We start from the raw sequence: 26021 nt of genomic DNA on the forward strand, positions 1-26021 counted from the left end.
TAACAAACAGCTGGACCGGTTAGAGTCTCACCCTCTCGAGTTTCAGTTGAGAACTACTGAGAATCTCCGGAGACGGGCAGTGGAGCTGAATGAGTGTGCCAGGCGCGGGTGCGTGGAGCGGGCTGTGGAGGGAGGGCGGAGATCCGGTGGCTTCCATTCCTCCCTTCTCCTCTCAGCACTGCTTCTGTCACCCAGAGGCCTGGCTGCCTTGACCCTACTCCTCTGCCTGTGTCTCCATGGCCACAGTGACTGGTTCAGGGACGCCCCTGTGTCCAGGTGTGGTCTTACCAAGGCCCAGTCCTGGTCTTTTACTGGAACCACCAAGAAGGAGGCAAGTTTCCCCCACGAGGGCTGCTGAGAGCTCACGCCTGCGGCTGCAGGCCCTGAGGGCAGGTGGAAGCCAGAGGGAGATGGAGCTGAGAGGTGGAGTGAGCGGGAACAGGTCCTGTGCTGTCTGTGGAGTCCCTGGTCCCCTGTGCCTGGAGGCAGATACTCCAGGAATTTTAGGTTATGTGAACTGAAGCCCACCCCCGCTTTTTAATTTTTGGCTTAAGCTGATTTGAGCCAAACATGAGCCACTGAAAGGATCTTAAGTGCATGCAGCCTTATTCTCAGTTGAACCAGCCTGAGTAGGGGTCTGTTGCTTGCACCCAAGATGAACAAAAGGTGGGTAGCAGCACCCTCGTACTTGTGTCGAGAGGCCCTGGTCAGAGGGTTTGGGGAGGGAGTGTTGGGACTGCTTTGAGCCCCAAAGCCCGGCTGGGGCTGAGTGTGGGGGGGTGGGAGGTCTGAGAACTAACAGGTGGGTCTCAGTTCAGGAGCACGTACATGCCTGGCGCTAAGTTCACTGCTCCGTGTCTGCTCCACCCAGGGGTCCCGGGAGGCGGTGGCATCTTGTTACAGGTGAGGAAACTGAGGCTCAGAGGAGGTGAATGACTTGCCCAAGATCCCATCTGTACGTGGAGGAGGCCCGATAAGTCCAGGCTGGTGTGACTTCAAACCTGAGCCATCAGCAAACCACCGGGTGCCCTGCCTCCCCCTGTTCTGCAGTGCCTGGGCCTCTGTACCAGCCACGCTTAGGGAGGGGTGGCCGCCCACCCTGCCCTGGGCCGGGGGTCTCTGAATAATCCTACACTTGCCCAGGACAAGCAGGCCCTGAGGTGCACTGTATTTGAAGTTTCTCTTTCCCCCGGAGTGTGATGAGATGTTAGAAGCATTCATTCCTGAGTGGTTTTCACCCTCCCCCCACCCCCCATCCCCAGGTGAACTGGAGAGAATAGAGAGGCTGGATTTTCCAGTTTTAAGTGAAAGGGCTAAGCCTCGAAGAGAGATTCGAAGAGAGATTCGAAAGGGATCAGTACTAGATGAGAGGTCTGCAGTGGAGGAGGGGAGGGTTTTTAGAGAAGAGTATTAGAGGCAGCATAGGTGCAACCCCCTTGACATTGGGGGCTCTCAGGGTGAAGGACCCTGGGGAACTAGTGACCTCTCAGATACTCTGCAGGCCACTAGTGAAGATGGAGATAGGGCAAAGTTTGGAAGGACCTGGCAGGATAGGGCTGGAGACACTTGCCCAGACTTCTCTTGACTGGAGAAGGGAGGTGGCCCAGAGCTTCCTGTGGGCCTGCAGTGGGGCAAGGAGTTAGCTGATGGGGTCCTGGACTCGGTGCCGGAGTCGCTGCAGGAGCACGGGTAGGCCCAAATGGGGAAGTCACCGAATTAGACTTGAACTGATTGAGTTTATTTTTATTTTTTGTCTTTTTAGAGCTGCACCTACAGCATATGGAAGTTCCCAGGCTAGGGGTTGCATTGGAGCTATAGCTGCTGGCCTACACCACAGCCATAGCAACACCAGACCCAAGGCACGTCTGTGACCTACAGCACAGCTCACAGCAATGGTCAATTGTTAACCCACTGAGCAAGGCCAGGGATCGAACCTGCATCCTCATGGATGCTAGCCAGTTTGCTACGGCTGAACCACAAGGGGAGCTCCTGAACTGATTGTGTTTAAATCACCGAGTCGGCTGAGTTCTCTGGAATGTTAGCCGGCTAACCTTTCTGTTTGATTGGAGATGGAGACTCATTACAAAGACCAAGCTGAGTTACTGAGAAGAAAGTTCTATTTTTACAGACCCAAATGTGGGGGGCCACCACATTTCTGGAGTTCATATCTGTTACCACTGGAAAGGGCGACCTTGAAGGCTAGAGCACAAGGAAAAAGGTTCTTTCCCAGGGGTCTGGGGGGACTCTCTTCTCCCCATTAGAGACCTTCAACCCCGGGTTCCTGGGGGGAGGGGTGTGTACCTCACTGTAAAGCTTTGGGAAGTCCAAGGTGGGACCTCCTGGGGCAGGGAGGCTGGTTGTAGCAGGCTAGAGAATAGAGAAGACTTAACTCCTCCTGGGGTCCTGTTCCGCCCTTGACCCTGCCAGCCCTCTGCAAACCTGAGCCACCCGCATCCCCCGGGGTGGGGTGGTGGCTGGAACCAGGTAGGAAGGAATCCACGCTGCAAATGACAGTCCATCAGCCTCAGCCTTCCTCACAGTGACTGAAAGTCTCACGTGGAGGGCGCTGGATTCCAAGGAGGGCCCCAGAGGGAGAAGGTGGTAGGATGGTTAGGGCCACTCTTAGCAGCTCTGCCTTTCCTTTTTTCTTTTTTCTTTTTTTGGCTGCCCTGCAGCATATGGAACTCCTGGGTTAGATCAGATCCAAGTCGAGCTGCAAACTAAGCTGCAGCTGTGGCAATGCCACCGGATCCTTAACTCACTGTACTGGGCCAGGGATAGAACCCACGTCCCAGCGCTCCCAAGATGCTGCCGATCCTGTTGTGCCATAGCAGGAGCTCCCAGTTCTGCCTTTTCTGACCTCCATGTGGGTCAGCATTGCTCCTCTCCTGAAGCATGTGTTACGTACTTACTCATAAATACACTGAACAGCTGCATTTATTTTCTATTCCTTCGCCTGACAGGGATTAATAGGACACAGGTTCTCCCGCAGAGCCCATTAGAGCCTATGTCAGGGTGGCAGGGGTTCCCCAGTGGCTCATAAACTATTCCCACAAAACAACTACTTTCTCTGGGCCAGGGCTGCACGGAGGGAACAGTGGGGCTAGTATTTAAGTCTCTGTTGAAGACTTACAGAGGAACACCCATAAATAGTGATGAAGATGGGGAGTTCCCTGGCGGTCTAATGGTTAGGATTTGGTGCTTTCACTGCTGCCCCGGTTCAATCCCTGGTCTGGGAACTGGGATCCCATGCCAAGCCATGGCCAAAAATTAAAAAATAAAATGATGATGAAGATAAAAATCCAATAGCTGTGGCTTAGTGGGCTCTTGCTCTGTTCCTTGCATGGTTTAAAGCATGTACTCTCCCCAACAGTTTCTCATATTCCTTGAGTCGTAAGATACAGAGCCAGTAAGTTTAAGGTAAGAGCCCTCAGTGTATAGGCACATGACCCAGACCTGGAAGGCTGGTGCTGAGGCCCTAGAAACAGGGTTTTCCTGTCACTTGGGGCCAGATGGTTTCTCTCTCCCCTCCCAGCAGGGCCCTGGTCTGGTCTGGCGGGACAGTGGGGCTCTTGGAACTGGCCAGTTGAGAAAATGCTGGCCGGGATGGGGGCCTCTCGGTGGGAAGGTGGAGGGGCCAGTAAGGACAGGGCTGAGGTTCAGGAAATAAGTTCACCTACTTCTGTTGTGCTTGGAGCTGGCCTGAATTTTTAATTGAAGCAAATTAAAACTTCCCAAAAATATGAGTCCCCTTTCTTGGCAGTGTGCACACCCCCTTCCCTGCAAATGAGAGCCAGTGCTGGGCCTGATGAAGGCCGCATCCAGCCTCTGGCCCAGAGCTACCTTCCATGAAGGCTGGGCTGTTTCCTTCCTGGAAGCCCTGTCGGGTCACAGTGTGGGCTGGGGTGCAGAATAGCCTCCGGTCATTTTAGGGTATCTGGAAGGCAGTGGGAGGCTGGGGGTATTGAAAGAGGAGATTTCCCATTTCCGTGTGCTTAAAATCTCTGGGCCCATCTTTGTTTTCTGTAACAATTCAACCATGTCCTCTGCACCCTTTGTCCTGCGGGTGTTCTTTGTGTGGTGAGCCGGGAGACAGAGATGCTGGTGTTGCCGGCCAAGGCCATTACCACTCCTGTGTGTCTCTGACCTTTAGGTGCTGGGACACTCTTCCTCTTCGGACCCTGCCACACCCTGAGCAACTAGGGCAGCTTTGCCACTGACACCTGTACAGAGACATCAGTCGGTGGGACTTACCTTACACACCTGGACTGACCTCAGAGATGGATTTGTCTTCTCAGTCTGGCTTTTCCGCTCCAACGAGGGTTTATCGATGACCTGTCTGGCCTTGGGCTTGCTGGCAGTGAAGGCCTGAGGTAGCAGAGGGAAAAGATTCTTTCCCTGTGATTATATATGAGTACTATGCTGCATTTTCTTTTTCTTTTTCTTCTTCTTTTTTTTTTTTTTTTTTGGCTTTTTGGCTTTTTGCCATTTCTTGGGCTGCTCCCGTGGCATATGGAGGTTCCTGGGCTAGGGGTCTAATTGGAGCTGTAGCCTCCGACCTACACCAGAGCCACAGCAACGTGGGATCCGAGCCGTGTCTGCGACCTACACCACAGCTCACGGCAATGCAAGCTCCTTAACCCACTGAGCAAGGGCAGGGATCGAACCTGCAACTTCATGGCTCCTAGTCGGATTCGTTAACCACTGTGCCACGACGGGAACTCCTATGCTGCATTTTCTATAGAAACCAGGTTGGGGGGGGAGGTAAAATATATATTCACATTTGTGTAAATAAATTTGTGTAGGTGTTCCTATTGTGGTTCACTGTGGTTTGATCCCTGGCCTTGCTCAGTAGGTTAAGGATCCAACATTGCTGTAAGCTTCAGTGTAGGTCACAGATGTAACTTGGGCCCTTTGTTGCTGCAGCTGTGGCATAGGCCTCAGCTGCAGCTCAGATTCAACCCCTAGGCTGGGAACTTCCATATACCGCAGGTGTAGCCCTAAAAGGAAAATAAATAAATAAATAAATTTGTATAAATATTTGTGTGAATACATTCTGGAGGGAATAAATGGATATTGGTGGTGGGGGGTTGAAGATGTTAGGCAGAAGGGGAAGAGGGGTGATACTGAGGTGGGTTTTTTTGGTTCATTTTGGCCACATCCACAGCATGCGGAAGTTCCCTGGCCAGGATCAAACTGGCACCACTGCTGCAACCCGAGCACCGCAGTGACAATGCCAGATCCTTAACCTACTGTGCCGTCAGGGAGCTCTGAGGTGTTTGTTTTTGTTTTACATTTTAGCTGAGAGATATTTTTAAATCTCAATGTATTTTGATTCAAAAATTATATTAAAAACTTCTATGAGGCCCTGTTGGGGGGTGGTATGGTCAGTGGCCAAGCTGAGTAGTGTAAACTTCAATTTCTAAGACTTTGGAAGAGGGGGAGCAGGTCAGCTTGGAGACTCGCCTCCTTTTTCTCAATGGGAGAGGGTCCACCTTTGCTGATGAGTCACTTCTCAGGGAGTGAGGGGTGACGTCCTTCCTCCTCCTTTGCCAAGATGCTGCCCAGATTGATGAGCTGTGGCTGGAGCTTCAGTCCGGGTTCTGTGTGGCTGCTTTGCCGCATTTTGGATCCTCGTACTCAAGAGTCAGTGGGTGTGATGGTCATAGAGGAAAAGGCACAGGGGATGTAGAGCCAAAAAAATCCAGGATTATGCCTGAGTTTTGCGTCTCTCACTGTTTAACCACAGGCAAGCCACTTACTTGCCCCTTGCTGATCCTTGGCTCTTTTTTCTACAGTGAGGAGATGAAATTAATCAATGCTGTATCCAATTCACAAAATTGTTGAGTCCCATGATGTACATATAAGTGCTATGTGAACCGTAAATTAAATAAATGCTGTGGGGTTTTTTTTGTTTGTTTGTTTGTTTTAAAATAACCTGCCTGTTAGCTGTTAGGACCTGCTTTTGTTGCCTAGAAATGCCCTTTGTAAGCAGAGAGGGAAAGCCCGCACCTTCCTGCCCGGGTGTTTCCCAGTGACTGTTTCTCCAGTGTGCTTCGGAGGGAGCCTCAGACATTGCCAGAGATGCAAGCAAGCCATGGCATGTTTTTTCCTGGCCCATCCTCGGTCATTTGATCACCTTGGACTCAGTGACTTCTATGCCCTGCACAAAAACATTCTTCAGTTTATTAGTTACTATAATTACTTGTGTGCTTGCCTTCATGGCCACAGGTATTATTGAGCTCATAAAGCGTGCCAGCCTCTCTGCGAGCAGAGGGGGTGGGATAGGAGGATGAAACACACATGCTCCAGCTCTCAGGGAGCTTACTGCCCCGGGAGGGAGTGAGACAAGGCACCGGGAGCTGGGTCCTGAGGATGGGAAAGATTGTAGTAGGAGAATATCATCATAATGGCCATTTTGGAGCATCTGCCTTGTACGAATCATTTCACTCACATCAGTGCACTTGGTACAAGCCTGCAGGAAAAGTGTGATCTCTTTTTTTTTTTTTTTTTTTTTTGTCTTTTTTTGTTGTTGTTGCTATTTCTTGGGCCGCTCCCACGGCATATGGAGGTTCCCAGGGTAGGGGTTGAATCGGAGCTGTAGCCACCGGCCTACGCCAGAGCCACAGCAACGAGGGATCCAAGCCGCGTCTGCAACCTACACCACAGCTCACGGCAACGCCGGATCGTTAACCCACTGAGCAAGGCCAGGGACCGAACCTGCAACCTCATGGTTCCTAGTCGGATTCGTTAACCACTGCGCCACGACGGGAACTCCTGATCTCTCTTTTTACAGGCGAGGAAGCTGGGGCTCAGGTTAAGACAGGTGATGCTCACTGAATGGATGACTGGATCTCAAAACTCGGGCCCTCTTTCTTTTTCGCTGACACTGTATTGCATCTTAAACCTTCTAGAACGCCCACCCTGGTTCACCCTCTGGTCCTTCTCAATCTGTCCCCTTGTGGCACCAGGTTCTGAGGATACCATATCCTACCAGGATCCAGATCCTCAGCACCCAAATAACCGCACAGATCCCATTCTTTCCTGCCACAGGGACTTTCCTGTGCTCTTCCTTCTGCCTGGAATGCCGTCCCCTCTCCTGCTTCCCCGACACACCCCTCGCTGCCTGGCTGATTCTTTTGTACCATTCAGGTCTTTGTTTAATTGTCCCCTCCTTACAGAGCATGTGCTTAACTATACCACCTGGATGTTCTCTATAAACGTGCTCCCCCTGCCCCCCGGCACTTGCTATGTTTCATAATTATCAATTTATGTATTTGCTTGTTTGTTGTGTGTAACCTGCCCAAGGGCAGAGACCATGTCAGGTTTTCTTCACTGATGTAAAACCCAACACCCGGAATTCCCATCATGGTGCAGCAGAAATGAATCCGACTAGGAACCATGATGTTGCAGGTTTGATCCCTGGCCTTGCTCAGTGGGTTAAGGATCTGACGTTGCCGTGAGCTGTGGCATAGGCTGGCAACTGTAGCTCCGATTAGACCCCTAGCCTAGAAACCTCCATATGCCATGGGTGCGGTCCTAAAAAGCCAAAAATAAATAAATAAATACAACCCAACACCTGGCGTGGAGTGTAGCGTGAGTGTGTGGCTCTTGGTTTACACACTTGGGAGTGCAGGAAACACTGCAACACTTTCAAAACAACCTTTTATTTCAAGCCCCCATCGCCTGGGGCTGGCAGGACTCACTGATCTCCCCCTCCCCCACATCTCAGGTTGTCTGGTTGGGGGGGGCCATCCTTCTACTTTGCAGATTGGAGAGGACAAAATCCTCCACCCCCCTCAACTCTCCCCCAACTTCTGGGAAGACACTTTGGGTCTTGCTAACCCTTTCTTTTTCCTCCTCTGCAAACCTCCCTAGGTTTTCAGAGACTTTGGCTCTGGACGAACAAAAGGCAGAAAGGCTTGCCAGCTTTCTTCCAAAGCAACAAAATCTAAAGCTAACAGCTCAGTGGGAATGGGGGGAGGAGAGTGAAAGGCCCTAGGTCATATCTCATGATCAAAATGTCATCCTAGCACAGATGAATCTGCACCTCTGGAGCCGAAAGAAAGGTGGGCTCCGAGGGGCGAGAGAAACTTCAGGGCGGTGCTGTCCTGGGACTAGGTCTATTTCAAAGCTGAGTCCAGGTTTACTGAGGAACACATGGCTTATGATGGGATAACCCCCTGCAGAGTAATTGATAGTAAATAAGAAGAATGACATTTGGGAGTTCCCACCATTGCTCAGCAGTAACGATCCCAACTAGTATCCATGAGGATGCAGGTTTGATCCCTGGCCTCACTCAGTGGGTTAAGGATCTGGTGTTGCTGTGAGCTATTGGTGTAGGCTGGCAGCTGGAGTCCGATCGGACCCCTAGCCTGGGAACTTCCATATGCCGCAGGTGTGGCCCTAAGAAGAAAACAAAAAAGACATTTATTGAGCATTTACTCTGTGCCAAGCATTGAACTGGTACTTGTATATAGCATCTCTAACTCTAGAGTCTGGGCTCTTTCTCAAAGCCATGCTACTTCTCTTGTAAAAATAAAATAAGGTCTTACCACGAGGCCAGTGGACAGCATAGCACACTGAGTGCTCTGTTCTGGGCAGCAGGGAGGAGATACTCTTGGAAAGACAGAATTCCAGGCAAGGCTCAGTGACAACGTGGGGCTACCTGAACCCACCCCCTACTTTCTTCCAGAAACTCTTCAGCTGGCCACGTTAGGAATACAAGTGTAAAGAATGGGTCATTGGCCAAGGACAGTCTGAATCTACCCTCGTGGAGGAAAAGCTGTCCTGGATCTTTCTGTTTTCTTTGAATAGGTGTGGTTGGGATCCTCAATTTGGCTGGAAGACTTCCTGCCCTTTGAGATATAAACCAGCCTCCACTTATTTCATGTGTGTACATTTCATCATTTTTCAAACTGCAAGTTACCTGAGGCCTTTCTGGTGGCTTCTCTTTGATTCGTAGTGATATGAAAAGGAACAACATTTCTCGAGCACTGACTGTGTGCCAGATACTCTTCCAAGTGCTTCACACAGATGAACTCTTGTCATTCTCTCAATAACCCTGTTCTTGTTGCCATTCTGCAGATGGGGAATCTGAGGCTCATAGAGAGTAAATAACTTGTTCAAGGTCATGCAGTTATCAATGGCAGAGCTGGGCTATGTGCTTGCACTGCCTGATCACGCCCCTGTATGGCTTCTATAGTAGCAAAGATGCAGTCTCCTTAAAAAGTTCACCTGGGAAGTGAGGCGTATGTTTCAGCCTGTGCTCATGGCAGGGAAGGTTTCACAGCAGTGGGCAGGCAACCAAGGTGGTAGGGGGTGTGGGGGGGGGGTCCCTGTAGCACATGCAGATAAACATTAGACATGAAGCCAGAAGCCCTTGGGTTTGATTCTCAGCCATGCCGCCTTCTCACAAGCCTTGGACCTTGGGCAAGTCATTTAAACTTTCGGAACCTTGTTTTTCTCACCTGTCAAATATGATCAAGATGCTCTATGCCGAGGAGGGCTGTTGTGTGCTCATGAGAATACAAATATCCAAGGGGTTTGTATCTAAATTTAAGGTAATGAAATGATTGTGGTTGTTAATTCTAGGATTCAAGGATGGAGACGGTGAGAAATGATGTAGTCATAAGAGAGGCAAAGAAAAATGTGCCTTTGGGTTGAGCTGAGACCCAGGTGAGGGAAGGGCCGGGAGAGGGTAAATTACATTTCCAAGGTCACAGGGTTAAACCTCTTCCCCCACACAGAGTCCATCACCCTGTGCCTGGGGCAGGCTTGGTTTCCCTCTCCTGGGCCTGGCCAGTTCCACCCTTCCCTGTCTTCAGCTGCATCCTGGGTTCTCCCCCCACATCCTCCTAAGTTCGCCTAAGGATTCAGGGACGTGGCTTCAACAAATATCATGGAGGGACTGTTAGGGACACGGCATTGTGCTAGGTGTCCGGTTTCAGCCAGACCCCAGAGGGTCAAACTGGGATTCAGTCCTTCCTTTCAAAGACCTTTCTGCTTGGAAAAGGGGCTGTGACCTCAGGGAGTGGAGGAGGGAGAGAGTGGGTCTGGAAACTGAGCCACAGAATCCTAGAGCTCGACGGAACTTTGGAACACTCCGATGCCCAGGCCCCGCTGGCTGCGAAGGGGAAACCGAGGCCCAGGGAGGGGAGGTAACTGCCAAGGTCAAACGTTGGGCGGTGCCTAGTGGCAGAAGGCCGGCATCTGGGGCTCTGTCGGGACCGACAGAACAGGTGGTGGGTGCTTCCCCGGCTCTGCGAAGCTCAGTTTCCGACGTTGGAGGGGCTGGCGTCTGCGGAGGGGTCGCTTCCAGGGCTCTTGCAGGGAGAGGAGGCGAAAAGCAAGGTGGTGCGTGAATCTCGGGATTGTGGGCGTGGGGAGCGGCGCCCCCGCCCCCGGCAACGCGTGGGGTGCGGGAGAAGGGGCTGGGGGGAGCAGGTGGGGTCCTGCGGGGGCCCGCGCGTGGGGGCCGGGCCGGCGGGTGCGGGGTGAGTCACCGCCCGCCCGCTCCCATTGTGCGGCCCCGCGGCGGCGGCGGCGGCGGCGGCGGAGCTGCAGAGCTGAGCGCGAGGAGGTGGAGCCGCGGGGCTGCGGGCTCCGGCGCCTGCGTCCGCCCGGCCCGCCAGGCTCTCCGCGGCCGCGGGCGCCTCCCGGCCGTCCAGCCCTGCGCGGCGACAGGCCCCGGAGCGAGCGCAGGAGGGAGATGGGGCGCGGCGGCCGGCCCGGGCCCGGCAGGCCCCGGAGCCCAGAGGTACCGCAGGGCGGGGCGGCGCGCGGCGGCCCGGGCTGGGCCCTGGGTGTTTCGGGCGTAGCGGGGCCTCTAAGGGTGCTCGGGCGGGCTGGAGGGGCATCGGGCATCGGGCATCGGGCTCCGGGGAGGGGGTGGGGGCGGCGGCGCGAGGCTTCTGACCCCGCCTTCCCTCTCCAGGGTTTCCCACTAGGTCCCCGCAGCGCCCCCTTCTTCTCACCCGGGCCACGGGTCGTTCAGTGAGTCAGAGCCTTCCAAGCCACCTCTCCGGACATGGCCAACGGAGTGATCCCGCCGCCCGGGGGCGCCTCCCCGCTACCCCAGGTGACTGAGGCTCGCAGGGGTCGGAGGAGGGGGAGGGACCTCAAGGAGGAAGCGGGGCGGGGTGGGGGGGTGTCTTCTGATCAGTCCTGGGACCCCAGACACAGGGATGGAGCTAGGCTTGGGATATGGGGAAAGAGGGGGTCTTACAGGTTATTTTTCGGAGCTGTTGCCCCTTCTCTTCCTGGGAAACCCAAGAAGCCTGGGAGGTTGACCCCTTCTTGGGCCACAGGGAATGGAAGATGGAATCTGCCGGGGCTTGAATTGGGGTGGGTGTGGGGTGATCATGGGTCAAGGGTGCTTAGGAGAAGCTGTCTGAGTCTGCAGGTCCGGGTGCCCTTGGAGGAGCCCCCTCTGAGTCCAGACATGGAGGAGGAGGATGATGACTTGGGGAAGACCTTGGCCGTGAGCAGGTTTGGGGACCTCATCAGCAAGCCTCCGGCCTGGGACCCTGAGAAGCCCAGCCGCAGCTACAGCGAGCGGGACTTTGAGTGTGGGTAGCCTGGGGACCCCTAGCGTGGCCGCCTTCACCACCATCATCTTCATTGCCACCATCACCGTGCTCACCACTGGCTTGGTCACCCGGTGCCATCTTATGCTGGACGCTGTGCTGGACGCTGTGCTGGGCCACCATGCCATGTTAAGTCATCCTGCCTCACTCACCCATCACCTGTCTGCCTGTCAGGGGAGCGGGGGCCCGAGACACAGGGGAGAGGTAGGGAGATGGGCCTGAGGACTCTCTTGGTGACCTTCATCGTCCCAAGGCTGTCACATTCTGCCACCTCTGTTCTCTTCTCTCTGCCACCTCCTCTCCCCTCCTGAGCTCTGCTGACTCTCCCTTTCCCTTCCTTGCTGTATCCTCTCATCCCCCGACCCCCTGCCGTGACATCCCCTCTCCATCTCTCTGCTCTACCAGGCCTTGCCCATGACAGGCTATGATACAGGTGTTGGGAGGAGCCTGACCCTGGAGGAAGGACTAGGGTGCCCTTGTTAGAGGCCTTGAGCTAGAACAAGGTGTGTGTGTCCCTGGGGGGGCGAGGGGCTCCCTTCAGCTGTGGGGCCCCAACCGGCTCTCCTGCACCCTCCCCCCCAGTTCACCGGCACACATCCCACCACACCCACCACCCGCTCTCGGCGCGCCTGCCTCCGCCCCACAAGCTGCGGCGACTGCCCCCCACCTCTGCCCGGCAAACCAGGAGGAAAAGGAAGAAAGAGAAAACCTCCGCGCCCCCCTCCGAGGGGACCCCTCCCATCCAGGAAGAGGGAGGCAACGGCGGAGATGAGGAGGAGGAAGAGGAGGAGGAAGAGGAGGGGGAATCTGAGGTGGAACCTTCGGAGCCCCCACCCTCAGGGTCCCCACCAAAGGCAAAGGTAGGGTCTCCCCCTAAAGGGGGGCTGGCTGCTCAAGGCGGGGGTGCGGGCAGGAAGGGAGGGAGGCCTGGCAGCGGGCAATCGAGGCAGGGCCAAGTGGGGGGTTGGAGCTGAGTCGGGGCAGGGACCCAAGGCGTGTGCGGTCCATCCGCAGTTCTCCATTGGAAGTGACGAGGATGACAGCCCCCTCTCGGGGAGGGCCGCCTTCGCCAAGCCCCTGCCCTCGGTGGTCCCACGCTCCGACGCGAGCCCCCAGCACTCGGTCAGGTACTGGCTCCCAGCTCAGCCCAGAGCAGGTCCCAGGCTCCTTCCTGACCTTGGGGAGTGTCCCCAGCTCTGAACCCAGAGAATAAGCGAGGAGGAGAGGCGTGGGGACAGAGGAGATGGGGGCGGGGAGTGTGCCCCTTCTCTGTCCGCATGATGGACAAGGACAAGGGAACCGGAGGGCGTGCAGGGAGGGTCCTCCAGGAGAGGGAGGTTATTTGAGGGAAGAGGAGGATGGGGACAAAGAGGACTTGGGGGCCAGTGTGATGGGGGCAAGAAAGTAGGGGTGAGCTTTTTCTCTGCCCAGGAGGAGCCCGTGTTTAGTTCCCAGGGGGCCACTTTTGGCCCCCTCCCAAGCTGGGGGAGGGCACAGGAAACCCCTAACCTGGCCCATCTCCACCAAGGTTACCTGCCAAGTCCAAGGCTGCCATCTTGCTTCCTCAGCTCCCCTAGTCCCCGGGCCCGAGTCTCCCGAGTCGCTGGAGAGAAGAGCCGGCCGTGGAGCCCATCGGCCAGCTATGACCTGCGGGAGCGGCTGTGCCCAGGCAGTGCCCTGGGCAGCCTGGGTGGTCCGGAGCAGCAGGTGCCCACTGATGAGGCAGAGGCCCAGATGCTGGGCTCCGCGGACCTGGACGACATGAAGAGTGAGTGACACCCTCTGGCAGCCCCCATGGTCTGCTCCCAGGGATGCCCAGTGTGTGAGGGACCTTGGAGGGACTCAGCGTTCTCCCCCGCCCAGGGCTGAGCCCCTCTGTGGTATTCCTGTCTGTTGGAATGTGGCCAGTGACGGGGAGCTCACTACCTCACCAAGCCACTCTTCCAGTGCCAGAACTGAGATTTCCCCTCATGACACCTATGCCCTTCCGTCCTGATTGTGTCCTCTGAGTCACCCCCGGAAAAAGGCAGCCCTTCTTCCATGCGACGATTGGAGACATCATTGTACCCCACCCCCGCCCCGGCCTCTGAAGCTCCTCTTTCCCGGGGCAAACTCTTTTTACCCGATTTGAACCAGCCCCCTGAGTCCTAGCAACTCTTCCAGGCCCTGCCCCTCCCCATGTCAGGGGCCCCCCATTCCCCCGACACCACCCTTGGCCGGGCCTGGCTGTGATCTCGGCACATTCCTTCCATCTTATCAGTGCCCTGGTTTCTGTGCCACCTGTCATCACCCACAGGGCTCTGTGCCCAGGCCAGGGGCATCGCAGACCCCGCCCTCCTCCCCCTTGGAACCACAGTGTTTGGGGGGGAGGGCGGGGGAGGGCCTGGAGCTCAATACGTCATGGAAAGTTGCCAGGGCCTGAGGACAGGGACAGGAACAATCCGATGGCAGCGGCAGCAGCAGCAGCAGCAGCAGCAGCGGTGGCAGCGGGATGGGGGGCGGGGGGGAGGGCGTGTTTACAGACCCAGGGTGAGGGCTGGAAGCAGGAGGAAGCAGGCTTGGGGACTTGGGGAGTCGGGGTCTGGAGGCCCGGCCACTTTCTGGTTGGACAGAGACCACTGCGGTCCAGGCTTCTGCCTCGGAGGGAGCAGGGGTTGTGGCCTTGGCCATTGGGGAAATGACGAGCCCGCTGGAGGAGGGCACAGAGTCCAATGGTGCACCGAGCCCCGGGCCCGGGGACACTGAGGGCCAGAGCCCTGGGTGGGCTCCGGCCCCCAGCCCTCGAGACTCCCTGGTCTCAGAGGACTTAGAGATGTTCGTGCTGGACCTTGAGGACTATGACCTGTGGGAATCCATCAGGGGCCTGCTGAGCCCCATGGCGGGGGGACCGGCTTGTGAGTAACTGGACGGCTGCCTTCTGCCAGCTGCTGGCCTGCAAGGAGGGGAGGAAGGGAGGGAGAGAAGCTGTGCCCGAGTCTGCCTGGATGGGTACCCGTGGGGGAGGCATGGGTACCGAGAGGGCCCAGGGAAAGCGCTGAGGGCTCAGGGCCTGGCAACTTACTGGGGCTCATGGTGCGGCAGAGTGAGAAGCAGTGGCCATGGCCGGGGCTGTGGACAGAGGTGGGGAGCTGCCTTTTTACGGTGGCTTCGCCAGGGGTCCCCTGTGTGACACTGGACTTGTCCTTTCCCCTCTGTGGGCCTCAGTCTCTTAATTTGTGAAATGGCCATGCTGGACGATGTGGTTTTGTCAGCGTGGCCCCCGGGTGACTGTGGCTTCTCCAAGTAGACTGGCTGGGCAGTGCTGCAGGGGCTGCCCGTGACCCTGAGGCCCTGAGCTGGAGTCCCGGGACTGCCAAGCCCGCCTTCTCCGCAGGTCACCGGCTGGAGGATAACCCTGGGGTGCGGCGGCATCTGGTAAAGAAGCCGTCTCGGACGCAGGGCGGGAGGGGCAGCCCCGGCGGCCTGGCCCCCATCCTGCGCAGGAAGAAGAAGAAGAAGCAGCTGGACCGGAGGCCTCATGAGGTACCGGACCCCGAGGGGGAGGGCTTTTGGCTTCCTCCAGCCTCTCCTCCCCGCCTCCCTCCCTGCCTGGCCTGCGGCCACGTCCCCAGGACAGCTGGTCCCACCCGGCGGCCCCCAGGCCCTCACCCTTGGCTCCCACCCCAGGTGTTTGTGGAGCTGAACGAGCTGATGCTGGACCGCAGCCAGGAGCCCCACTGGCGGGAGACGGCCCGATGGATCAAGTTTGAGGAGGACGTGGAGGAAGAGACGGAGCGCTGGGGAAAGCCCCATGTGGCCTCGCTCTCCTTCCGCAGCCTGCTGGAGCTCCGGAGGACCATTGCCCACGGTAGGGGCCCTGCCGGCCTGGCCTGGGCACTGCATGCCCTCTTCACAGACCCCAGAGCTCAGCCTAGGCCAGGCCGCCCAGCTCTGGGGTGGGGACTACTTCCTGGAGCCCTGGGGCCAGGCGAGGTCTGGTGGCCACTTTGGGCACTGTGGGGCCCAGCTGCCTGAGCTGCTGTAAGCTCTGAGGGACGGGGCCATGCCCCGGAACCTGGCACGGTACCTGAGGCACAGTGGGTGTCCGTCCACATGCAGTCAACCAACAGCTGACTCCCTCTCTGGGTGAGGAGGGGCTGTGCCCTCACCCCTGTGCTCCTTTTTGCATCCCTCTCGGGCTGGGCTGTGGCCCCATAGAACTGTGTGTCCACCTGGGCACACTGAGTGCTTGGCTCACCCAGCACATTTGCTGGTCCTTGGGGAGCAAGGCTGCTGGGGGTGAGTTTTTTTTTTCCCTATCTGATGGGACTGTGCCCCCCCCGCTCCCTGACTATGCCCCCAGGAGCTGCCCTCCTGGACCTGGAGCAAACCACCCTGCCAGGCATCGCACATCTCGTGGTGGAGACAATGATTGTGTCTGACCAGATCCGGCCGGAGGACAGGGCCAGTGTCCTTCGCACCCTGCTGCTGAAACACAGGTGCCAGGGTGGGGTGCCTGCGGCGGGTGGGGGAGGGGGGGCTTCAGCTGCCCTTCCAGGAGCACAGATTCTCCCGAGTGGCTTTCCAGCCTCTGCTTGAAGACCCTGCATGATGGGGAGCTTGTTCCTTGTTTTTCTTTGGACGGTCCCAACCATTAGAAAGTTCCTTCTCATACCAAGGTGGAAGGAACCCTCTTTTTCTCATCTTCTCATGTCCAGGGGTCCAACAAAGGCCTCTCTTGCTAACCTCCCCTGGCTCCTCTGCCTTCTCCTCAGCCATCCCAACGACGACAAGGAAAGTGGCTTCTTTCCCCGAAACGCGTCCAGCTCCAGCGTGAACTCGGTCCTGGGGAATCATCACCCAGCCCCCAGCCATGGCCCTGATGGTGCCATGCCGACCATGGCCGATGACCTGGGGGAGCCAGCCCCGCTCTGGCCTCATGACCCTGAGGCCAAGGAGGTCAGTCGCCTTGCTTTGACCTGGGCTAGGGGACAGAGAGGGCTTCCAGTTTCCGTGGAGGCCACGGATGACTTCCTTGGGTGGATCAGGAAGGATGGATGCCTGGCACCATACTGGGCATGGGGGGACCTATGGCAGACAGGAACCCCTGCCCTGGAGAAATAGGAAGTTAAATGGGATGACGGGGCAGAGCCAGGGGAGCCATTGAAACAAGATAAGGCTGAGGTGAGAGGAGGGGGGCTGGGAGGAGGGCTCTAGACCCAGGGCTGGTCCCCTCCTGATATGGGGCATATCACCGGTAGTCTCAACCTTGGCTGGGGGTGGAGGAGGAGAAAGCAGGCCCAGATCCAGGGCTTGGAGGGCAGAGTCCAGGCATGGAGCATAGGATGGGAGGGCCTGCCACGGCCTGCGGTCTGGGTCCCAGCCCTATTCCAGTTCTGCGTCCTCAGAAGCCCCTCCACATGCCTGGGGGAGATGGTCACCGGGGGAAAAGCCTGAAGCTGCTGGAGAAGATCCCTGAAGATGCTGAGGCTACTGTTGTGCTCGTGGGTAAGGAGGGCTGGGCCCTGGGGGCAGGGGCTATGGGGCATGGGTGCCTCTGCCATGGTTTTGACCTCTGGCCTGTAGGCTGCCTCTTCCACCCCAGCCAGGCTTCCACCTTACCCCTGCTCTTCCTCTCCACCCATCTTGCCCCCAGCCCTTTCTTCCTTAATCCTCTCTTTGCCTGTCCAGTTTTCTATCTTGGACAGCTGTTCATATAGCACCTTTGTGAGAATTAGAAAGAAAACACTTCTTCCTTAATACCTGTGATTTTCATAACATTGGTGAAATAACATTGGTAAATTGTTAGAAATACACAAACATAAAGAAATAGAGCTTTTTTTTTAGAGTGGGGTTTCTTTATGCAGTGCACAACCTGCTCAACTGTACATGATCCCCCAGATATCCCCTCCAGGGCTTGCCTTGACTGCTGTCCTTTGCCCAGCACCCTGTGCCTTACTCTCCCCCCAGGCTGTGTGCCTTTCTTGGAGCAGCCAGCGGCAGCCTTTGTGCGCCTGAACGAGGCTGTACTCTTGGAGTCTGTGCTTGAGGTCCCTGTGCCCGTTCGTTTTCTCTTTGTGATGCTGGGGCCCAGCCACACCAGCACTGACTATCATGAGCTTGGGCGTTCCATTGCCACCCTCATGTCTGACAAGGTGGGTCTGGCAGCCCCTTGGATGGGGTGTTCTTGGCCTGTGCCCCTGAGCCCTGCCTGTTCCCTGTCCCTTTCACTGCAGCCAGTGGTGCCCACGGATGCAGGGGTGCTAGAGGCCCTCCTGGGTGGGGACAGCGCTCCTGAGTGGTGGAGGAAGCTCTTGGCTGAGGGAGGAAAGGAAGCCCTGGGCTGGGGCTGTGGAAGGAGGAGGGAGATACAGGGGAGAAGAAGCCCACATTCTGAAGTTTTGGATGTGACATGAGACATGAAAGGGAGGTGGATTCTTCTGGGCTTGGACAGGAGGGTCCTCTAGCCAGGGGTAAGGTTCAAAATACTCACCAACCTATGCCCCAGTCAGAATGGCCCCTGAATCGTGGACAAGTCTGGAGGTTCCCAGGGGATAGAGGGCACTCTCGAGGGTGGGGCTGGTGTTCAGGGCTGTGGCTGCACATCCACCTTGCCTCTGGTTCTCTGATGGCCCCACACATACCTCCTCGCCGAAGCCCCCTCCCAGGGTCTCCCTGGGCCTTGAGCTCAGCCCCTGTGTCTCCTGCCCCCAGCTGTTCCACGAGGCTGCCTACCAGGCGGATGACCGACAGGACCTCCTGAGCGCCATCAGTGAGTTCCTGGACGGCAGCATCGTGATCCCCCCGTCCGAGGTGGAGGGCCGGGACCTGCTGCGCTCAGTGGCTGCCTTCCAGCGCGAGCTGCTCAGGAAGCGGCGGGAGCGCGAGCAGACCAAAGTTGAAATGACCACTCAGGGCGGCTACACGGCCCCTGGAAAAGGTCAGACCCTTTGGGGCCCGGAGCCCCCCACGGCAGCACACAGGCCCCCCCCACAGCGCTCAAGGCTGTGACCCTAGCCCCTCTCCTGACTCCTGAGCCCTGTGCCGGCTTCCCTCCCTGACCCAGTCTCTGTGCCGCGTCCCAGGCTGGGATGAACCATGGCCTAGCAGCCCCTTGTTCCCCCAGAGCTGTCAATGGAGTTGGGGGGCTCTGAGGCAGCCCCTGAAGATGACCCCTTGCTGCGGACCGGCTCGGTGTTTGGGGGGCTCGTCCGGGATGTGAAGCGCCGGTACCCCCACTACCCCAGCGACCTGCGGGACGCGCTGCACTCGCAGTGCGTGGCTGCCGTGCTCTTCATCTACTTTGCTGCCCTCAGCCCTGCCATCACCTTCGGGGGGCTGCTAGGTGAGGCGGTTCAGCGTCACCAGCAGGGTTTCTGGGTCATGGTGTCCCAGCGATCAGCTCAGGGGGCGGGTGGGTGAGAGGGGACTGCCTCCCGCGTGGCCCTCACAAGGAGCTGCTGGATCGGGGGTCTCAGCGATCACTCTTGGGAACCGCCACTCTGGGGGGCAGCTCCACGTTCCTTGGGTCCCCAGGTAGGGAAGCTAGATGAGGAGGAGGGGCCCCGTGGAAGGAGCCAGGCCAGGGCCATCCCACTGACCTTTGCCCACCCCAGGGGAGAAGACGGAGGGGCTGATGGGTGTTTCTGAGCTGATCGTGTCCACGGCTGTGCTGGGCGTCCTCTTCTCTCTGCTGGGAGCCCAGCCGCTGCTCGTGGTCGGCTTCTCTGGGCCTCTGCTTGTCTTTGAAGAAGCCTTCTTCAAGGTGCCCGCCACCCCGCCTCTCCCTCCCTGGGGGCTGCCTGGTCCATCCCTTGCCCCTGGCCTTGGTGATGGGCCCCTGCCGTCTCTCCCTTGGGGTTCACCTCCTGCCCGTGCGTGGGGCGCCGGCATCCAGGGCAGATGGCTGTGGGTGACCCCCCCCCCCTCCTGCCCTCAGTTCTGCCGAGCCCAGGACCTGGAGTACCTCACGGGCCGGGTGTGGGTTGGCCTCTGGCTGGTGGTCTTCGTCCTTGCCCTGGTGGCCGCGGAAGGCAGCTTCCTGGTCCGCTACATCTCGCCTTTCACCCAGGAGATCTTCGCCTTCCTCATCTCACTCATTTTCATCTATGAGACCTTCCACAAACTCTACAAGGTGGAGGCCCAGAGAGGTCTTGGGGGTGGGTGTAGATAGGGGCTGGGCAGCGCCCTGGGAAGGAGAGCATGGCTAGGGGTGTGGGGACAAGGAGGAAAGCCCTCTTGGGTGCAGATGCAGTGCGGGGGGCGGGGGGCGGGGGGTGGGGGAGGCAGGGTGAGGATGCCCTAGGAGAGGTCCAAGCTCAAGGTCAGGGAGTCAGACCCAGAGGGTTGAACTCCAGGCTTCACCTGTTCAGGTATGTGATGGAAGCAGGTCAGTGCTCCAGGGGTCCTTGGGTCACTGAATGCAGAGGAGGGTTATGGGTGTAGCTGGATGTCCTGTGTGACGAGGGCAGCTCAGGGAGGGGCCAGCCCTCCTCCTCACAGGTGTACTGATGGTATGAAGTCAGGGTCACTTGCCCAGGTGAGCGCTAGGGCAGCCTTGTAACCCACACAGGTGTTCACGGAGCACCCACTGCTGCCATTCTACCCCCCGGAGGGAGCCCTGGAGGCGGGGCTGGACCGGAATGGGAGCACCCTGCCCTCCACCGAGGGGCCGCCGAGTCCCAGGAACCAGCCCAACACGGCCCTGCTGTCTCTCATCCTCATGCTCGGGACCTTCCTCATTGCCTTCTTCCTCCGCAAGTTCAGGAACAGCCGCTTCCTGGGTGGCAAGGTGTGTGGCCGGCGGGAATGGGGCCTGTGGAGCCCCCGTGGATCTCCCTCAGTTCCCGCTAGGCTCCGCTCCAGAAGGGGCCGCTCCAGAAGGGGCCGCCCCCTTCTCCCGGTCAAGATCAACCCGTGGACCCAAACCAAGCCCGTGCACCCCCACCCTCTCACCCCACTGTCTGAAGCCTCAGAGAAGTGCAGTCGGGAGAGGAGTGCCCTCCTGGGCGGGGCTGGCACCTGTGGCGTTTAAAGGGACAGGTCGTGGGACTTCTGGCTCCCACTCAGACCCAAGAAGGGTCCGCGTAATAAACCCCCATGTTAGTCTCCTGACCTTCACCTCCATCCGCCTTTCCTCCCACCCCCCGCGTGGCCCCTCTCTCAAGGCTCGCCGCATCATTGGGGACTTCGGCATCCCCATCTCCATTCTGGTGATGGTCCTGGTGGATTACTCCATTACGGACACCTACACCCAGGTGAGTGCGTCCCCATCCCTCGGGCAGCTGGCTCTCGCCCCAGGGCCTTGAGAGGGAGGTCATATCCCCAGCAGCCAATCGCCTGGAACCCAGCTTTCCTAATGGAATCGTTCTGTGTGGGGGCTGCACAGAGGTGGGTGCGCTGGGGGTTTCAGAAGCAGCCATGTGGTCCAGCTGAGGAGGCCAGCCAGCCAGAGAGGCTGGGGCCGGGTGGGACCCTCCGTCAAGACTCCCGGCTGCGTCCCATATGGGGCTGGGGGCGTAATGGCAGGTGCCCCCACATCAGGCCTCCTGGCAGCTCCGCGGCTCAGGGAGAGGGTATATCATGTCCCCCTTCCCTTCTGGACCCTTGGAGAAACAGTGACTTGAGGACACAAAACTAACTTTCCCCAAACCTGTTCACACCCAAATTCCCTGGAGCTGGGTGGGAGCAGCTGCAGGGGGAGTTCCTAGCGTGGGGAGGCAGCGTCCCCGAGCCTCGTTTTTCTTCTGGCTGTGCAGAAGCTGACTGTGCCCACGGGGCTCTCAGTGACCTCCCCCCATAAGCGCACGTGGTTCATCCCGCCCCTGGGCAGTGCCCGTCCTTTCCCACCATGGATGATGGTGGCAGCCGCCGTGCCCGCCCTCCTGGTCCTCATCCTGATCTTCATGGAGACACAGATCACTGCGTGAGGAGGCTGGGGGGACCCTGGGCGGCAGAGGCAGGGGAGGAGTGGGGAGCAGACTGTACATGGACCTGGGACGTGGTTTGCCCGTGGTGCTTTGATGTGGTATCTGTCTGTTGCCACCACCACTTGCGGGTGGCACTTGACAGTCCTCAGAACACCCTGGCAGTGTGTTCTCTCACTGAGTGATGCTCATATGTATCTCATTTTGGTTAAACCACAACAACGTGGTGAGAGCTGGCATCTGGCTTTTGTGGTGTTTAAAATATCCGCAGTATGGAAATTTGGCTCAAATTTGCTTCAATGTGAGAACTTCAATTTGAGAACTTGAAAGAGGAAGCTGGCAGGTCCTGGGAGAGCTCTGCTTTGCATGTCCTTCCCCCACTGCACCGTCTCTGCTCTGAGTGCGCCTGGCCCCGCTGCTGGCCGCTCACCCCCGCCTCCCGTCCCCTCCCTGCAGGCTCATCGTCAGCCAGAAGGCACGGAGGCTACTCAAAGGCTCCGGCTTCCATTTGGACCTGCTTCTCATCGGCTCTTTGGGTGGGCTCTGTGGGCTCTTTGGGTTGCCCTGGCTCACGGCCGCCACCGTCCGCTCGGTCACCCACGTGAATGCACTGACCGTTATGCGCACTGCCATTGCGCCCGGCGACAAGCCCCAGATCCAGGAGGTGCGGGAGCAGCGGGTCACTGGAGTGCTCATCGCCAGCCTTGTGGGTGAGAGCATCTGCCTCTCGAGGGTCTGGCCCCCACCCCACAGACTTGTCTTCTTGGACCTTAAATCTTTTCTCCTTTTCAGGCTTGACCCAGGTCCCTTCTGAGTTTCCAAATGACTGGCCTCTGCTCTGACCGCCCCCTCCCACCAACCTGCTTCTTGACATTTTATGTGCCTTTTTTCTTCAGCCCTCTGTCTTGGTTCTCTATCCTGCTCCGCTCCATCTTCTCTCTCTCTCTTTTTTTTTTTTTTTGTCTTTTTAGGACCAAACCTGTGGCATATGGAGGTTCCTAGGCTAGGGGTCTAATTGGAGCTGTAGCTGCCGGCCTTCACCACAGCTCACGGCAATGCCAGATCCTTAACCCACTGAGCAAGGCCAGGGGTCGAACCCGCAACCTCATGGTTCCTAGGTGGATTCATTAACTACTGAGCCACGATGGGAACGCCTCCTGCTCCATCTTCTCTTGGTCAGAGTGATGAAGCCCAGCTCATCCTTTCCCCACCAGGCCTGTCCATCCTCCTGGGGACTGTCTGGGGGGTCATGTAGGTCTGTGTCCCCTCCTCCAGGCCTGTCCATCGTCATGGGGGCTGTGCTGCGCCGGATCCCACTGGCCGTGCTCTTTGGGATTTTCCTGTACATGGGGGTCACATCGCTGTCTGGTATCCAGCTGTCCCAGCGTCTGTTGCTCATCCTCATGCCGGCAAAACACCATCCTGAACAGCCCTACGTGACCAAGGTAGGGCCAGGAAGCAAGGAGCTGGGGGACAGGGCAAGGGGGAGGGGTTCCTGGGAGGCCCCCGGCCAGAGATGGACAGAATGACCGTGGAGGAGAAGCTGGGACCTGGTGAACGGAGCCCCCCCAAAATGTGGTGGGAGCAGGCCAGGTGCTGTGTGGTGAGACCTGAGGTCTGTTCCCCAGGTGAAGACCTGGCGGATGCACCTGTTCACCTGCATCCAACTGGGCTGCATCGCCCTGCTCTGGGTAGTCAAGTCCACAGCCGCCTCCCTCGCCTTTCCCTTCGTGCTGCTGCTCACGGTGCCTCTGAGGCGTTGCCTTCTGCCCCGGCTCTTCCAGGACAGGGAGCTGCAGGCGGTAAGGGATGCTGCTTGGGGATAATAGGGGAGCCCTGGGTGCCAGTCTCTGCTGTTGTGTGGCCAGAGGCAACTTGCCTAACCTTCTGCAATCTTATTCTCATGTGTATCATGGGGCTACTCATAGATTCACTCTTTTAGGATCGTGGTGAGGATTAAACACGGAGTCCAGGTAAAGCAACGAGAAGGGTGGTTTGGTGTGAAGTTAAGTCCAAGGCTGCCCTAGACTGCTGTGCAGGTTGTGTCCTGAACAAATGCATGCAGCTGAGGGATGAGTCGGGGTAGGGTGGTACCAGAATCCATCCTGAGCCCTGCTTTTGTCAGCTAGAGGGAGGGACATCTTTTTGAAAATCGGCCACCCACACACGGTGTACCAAGGCACCACAGGAGCTTGGAGCCCCAGGAGAGCACTTCTGGGTCGTAGCTGCTATCGTTATTATTAGGAGGTCCCGCTGCAGGGAGGGGGCAGGGGGGCGTGTGACCTGAAGGTTTTGGCCAGAGGTAAGTTCTTCAACTTGGGGCCATGGTTCCTATAGACAGTGAGGTCTGGAAAGGTCTGTGGGCACTGAGGGTTTCCGGCCGGAGGAGGAGCTGGGGATGGGAGGCGGTGAGTCTGCTTCCTCACCTCACCTGTCCCAACCGTCCACTCCCTTCTGCAGCTGGACTCCGAAGATGCTGAACCAAACTTTGATGAGGACGGCCAGGACGAGTACAACGAGCTGCACATGCCTGTGTGACCCTCCACCGTGGTGCCCCTTGGAGACCCTGACACCTTAGTGATTGTCACCTGGGCCCCAGTCAGAGCCCAGCCCCAGGGCCAGCGGGCTCCTCATGACCCAGAGACGTGCCTGGAACCACTACTGATGCCACGGCCAGAGTGGCCCCCTGACTCTGCCCGGGGCGCTGACCTCGTCTCACCCAGGCCCTTTCACAGACCAGACCGGCACAGGCTTTGAGCTCATTATAACCACACTCCTTGTCTTGTGTCCGCCTCACTTTCTTGGTTCCATCTCTGGCTTCTCGGGTCATACTTAGCCGTCTGGCACTGGAAGAATTGGAAGAATTCTATTTTCAGGGTCATCAAAATCGGGGAGGTTTGAGGCAAGGACAGATTTCTTAGGGGCAAGGGAGAGAATCAAGATCACAGAGGGGCAGAGCGGGGCCTTATCATCCCCCGCATCCCCCCTGAAGTGCAGTTGAGGATCTGGGGGCTCAAGGTCTGGCTCAAGGTCATATGCCCAGTTAAGCCAGCCCCTGCTTGGAAGGGGGAGGGGGGAAGGGGGAGGGAGGAGGTTGCTCTGCTTCAGCCAGTGGGGAAATCAGAGCGTCCCAATGGCTGTGGGGCTGCAGAGGGGAATAGAAAATGTTTATTTTCTTTTCCTGATCCTTGGTATTTCAAAGAGCAGGGGCAGAAGCTGCCCAATCCCCTAGACGCCAGGGTGGTGCTGGATTTGGGGTTCCTGGACCATTTTAGATTCTCCAGGCTTAAAAGAGAGGCAGATCTGGGATTCCTGAGGCCACTCCTTGTGCAACAGTCTGTTATGCCAGAAATAACCTGGGAGGCCTTGAGGAGAGTGCAAAGTGGGAGCCCATTGCGTCACAGTTGCCAGGCAACCAGCGGCGTGGTAGCGCGCTTGTCCCTGTGTTGCCCTCTGGTGGCCGCACTCTCACACTGCGGGCTCTGTCCCGACCCGACAAGGGGTAGCACTGCCACCTGGTGGACTCGCTGTGGTCACGAGAGCCCATTCAAGCACCTTGAGTTCCTCCTTGGGAGACAAGGGGGTGGGGCAGAGAGGCTCCGTGGACTTCCACAGCCTCGTTAGCCATTGTCTCTGGGCCTGGTCCTACTTTTTCCTTATCCTTTTCCCCAGTTTCCTCCTAGGCGTTCAGGCCAACAGCTAGAGCCCTGAAGTTGGTCAAGAAAGAAGCGGCAGACCGCTGTGAGGCTGTTTGTTTTGTTCGTAAGGAACAGAGGCTCCCCAGCTGTCCTGGACTGTCATTCAGGCTTAAGCCGTTCAGAGCAGTCAGCCCCTTTGGTCTCTGGCGCCACGATGGCCTTCAGCTTCATCTGGCCTCCGACTGATTCCCCCTGGCCTACGTGAAGACAAGATTACTTTCCCCTGCGATTGGCCAAGGTCGGGTGGAATTTCAGAAGAACTTTGCCAAGGAGCAAAGTGAAGGTCAGACACAAAAAGCTAGAACATAGGTGTCTGCAGAGCAGATTCCAAATGCAGAGATGTCTGGAGCCGCATACACAGAGAGGCTGGGCTGAGAAAATGCACACAGGACTGTGTTCTAAGTCAGGTTGCCTGGTGCTGGCTCCGGGCCTCAGGGTGGTCGGGCTTCCCTGTCGGGTCTGGGGGATGCTGAGAGGAAGGAACCTATCTTCTTCCAGAGGCCCTGCGAGGAAGTAGTGACCTGGTCCCTGCAGACTCGGCTCTTCATTGGACACAGGTTGTGTCAGTCGTCTCTGCTTGGCGAATAGCTGAGGACTGTGGGCGTTGCTCAGCTGGAAAGAGACACACCAGAGGGCGGGGGCTTTTGAAACAAGGAAAGAGTCTTGGTTCTGATTGGTGGGTCAGGTGGCCTTCGGTATAACTAGGCCTTGAGGTCTCAGAGTAACAGGTGAACCAATTTCAGCGAAAGGTCAATCCGGACACAACTTCTGACTATGAACATTCCCCGCAGTGGGAAAGGACATGAATAAGGCCTAAGAGCCTGGAGCTT

At 57.6% G+C, this 26021-nt stretch overlaps 1 protein-coding gene and 1 long non-coding RNA gene across 44 annotated transcripts; both read left to right on the forward strand.

Moving 5' to 3' along the window:
- Positions 1-29: 29 nt before the first annotated feature.
- On the forward strand, positions 30-5909 carry LOC146396150 (uncharacterized). Its single transcript, XR_014830182.1, has 2 exons — positions 30-666; positions 4154-5909. It is a non-coding gene; the product is annotated as an uncharacterized LOC146396150 (long non-coding RNA).
- A 4099-nt stretch (positions 5910-10008) lies between these two features.
- On the forward strand, positions 10009-24289 carry SLC4A3 (solute carrier family 4 member 3). 43 transcript variants are annotated; one of them, XM_085000532.1, is made up of 24 exons: positions 10009-10160; positions 10937-11080; positions 11405-11716; positions 11994-12091; positions 12171-12448; positions 12603-12715; positions 13157-13356; positions 14962-15110; positions 15255-15435; positions 15931-16066; positions 16343-16526; positions 16976-17075; positions 17538-17722; positions 18282-18507; positions 18694-18912; positions 19184-19332; positions 19507-19701; positions 20140-20358; positions 20735-20824; positions 21326-21492; positions 21950-22203; positions 22769-22938; positions 23122-23295; positions 23954-24289. In XM_085000532.1, the coding sequence occupies exons 7-24, from the start codon at positions 13323-13325 to the stop codon at positions 24029-24031; spliced, it is 2910 nt and encodes a 969-aa protein (XP_084856658.1). In that variant the 5' UTR covers positions 10009-10160; positions 10937-11080; positions 11405-11716; positions 11994-12091; positions 12171-12448; positions 12603-12715; positions 13157-13322; the 3' UTR covers positions 24032-24289. The 43 variants fall into 43 exon arrangements, with proteins under 43 accessions (XP_084856658.1, XP_084856671.1, XP_084856646.1 ...); XM_085000558.1 differs by lacking the exon at positions 10009-10160 and adding an exon at positions 10281-10356 and having other exon boundaries at positions 11405-11792; positions 16962-17075; XM_085000536.1 differs by lacking the exon at positions 10009-10160 and adding an exon at positions 10281-10356 and having other exon boundaries at positions 16951-17075.
- The last annotated feature ends 1732 nt before the right edge of the window (positions 24290-26021 follow it).

Source organism: Sus scrofa, chromosome 15 (genome assembly GCF_054392235.1).
Source record: "Sus scrofa isolate SSC_HxYL_T2T_F1_AM1 chromosome 15, Sscrofa_HxYL_maternal_Yorkshire_Landrace_v2.0, whole genome shotgun sequence".
NCBI classification, from domain to species: Eukaryota; Metazoa; Chordata; class Mammalia; order Artiodactyla; family Suidae; genus Sus; species Sus scrofa.

What these genes read in the sequence shown, in the direction of transcription:
- SLC4A3 (XM_085000520.1), top strand. Translation starts at nt 11,030, where the DNA reads ATGGCCAACGGAGTGATCCCGCCGCCCGGGGGCGCCTCCCCGCTACCC. An exon ending in CAGCGAGCGGGACTTTGAGT is followed by an intron (nt 11,571 to 12,170) that starts GTGGGTAGCCTG and finishes CCTCCCCCCCAG; the next exon opens with TTCACCGGCACACATCCCAC. An exon ending in TTACGGACACCTACACCCAG is followed by an intron (nt 20,825 to 21,325) that starts GTGAGTGCGTCC and finishes CTGGCTGTGCAG; the next exon opens with AAGCTGACTGTGCCCACGGG.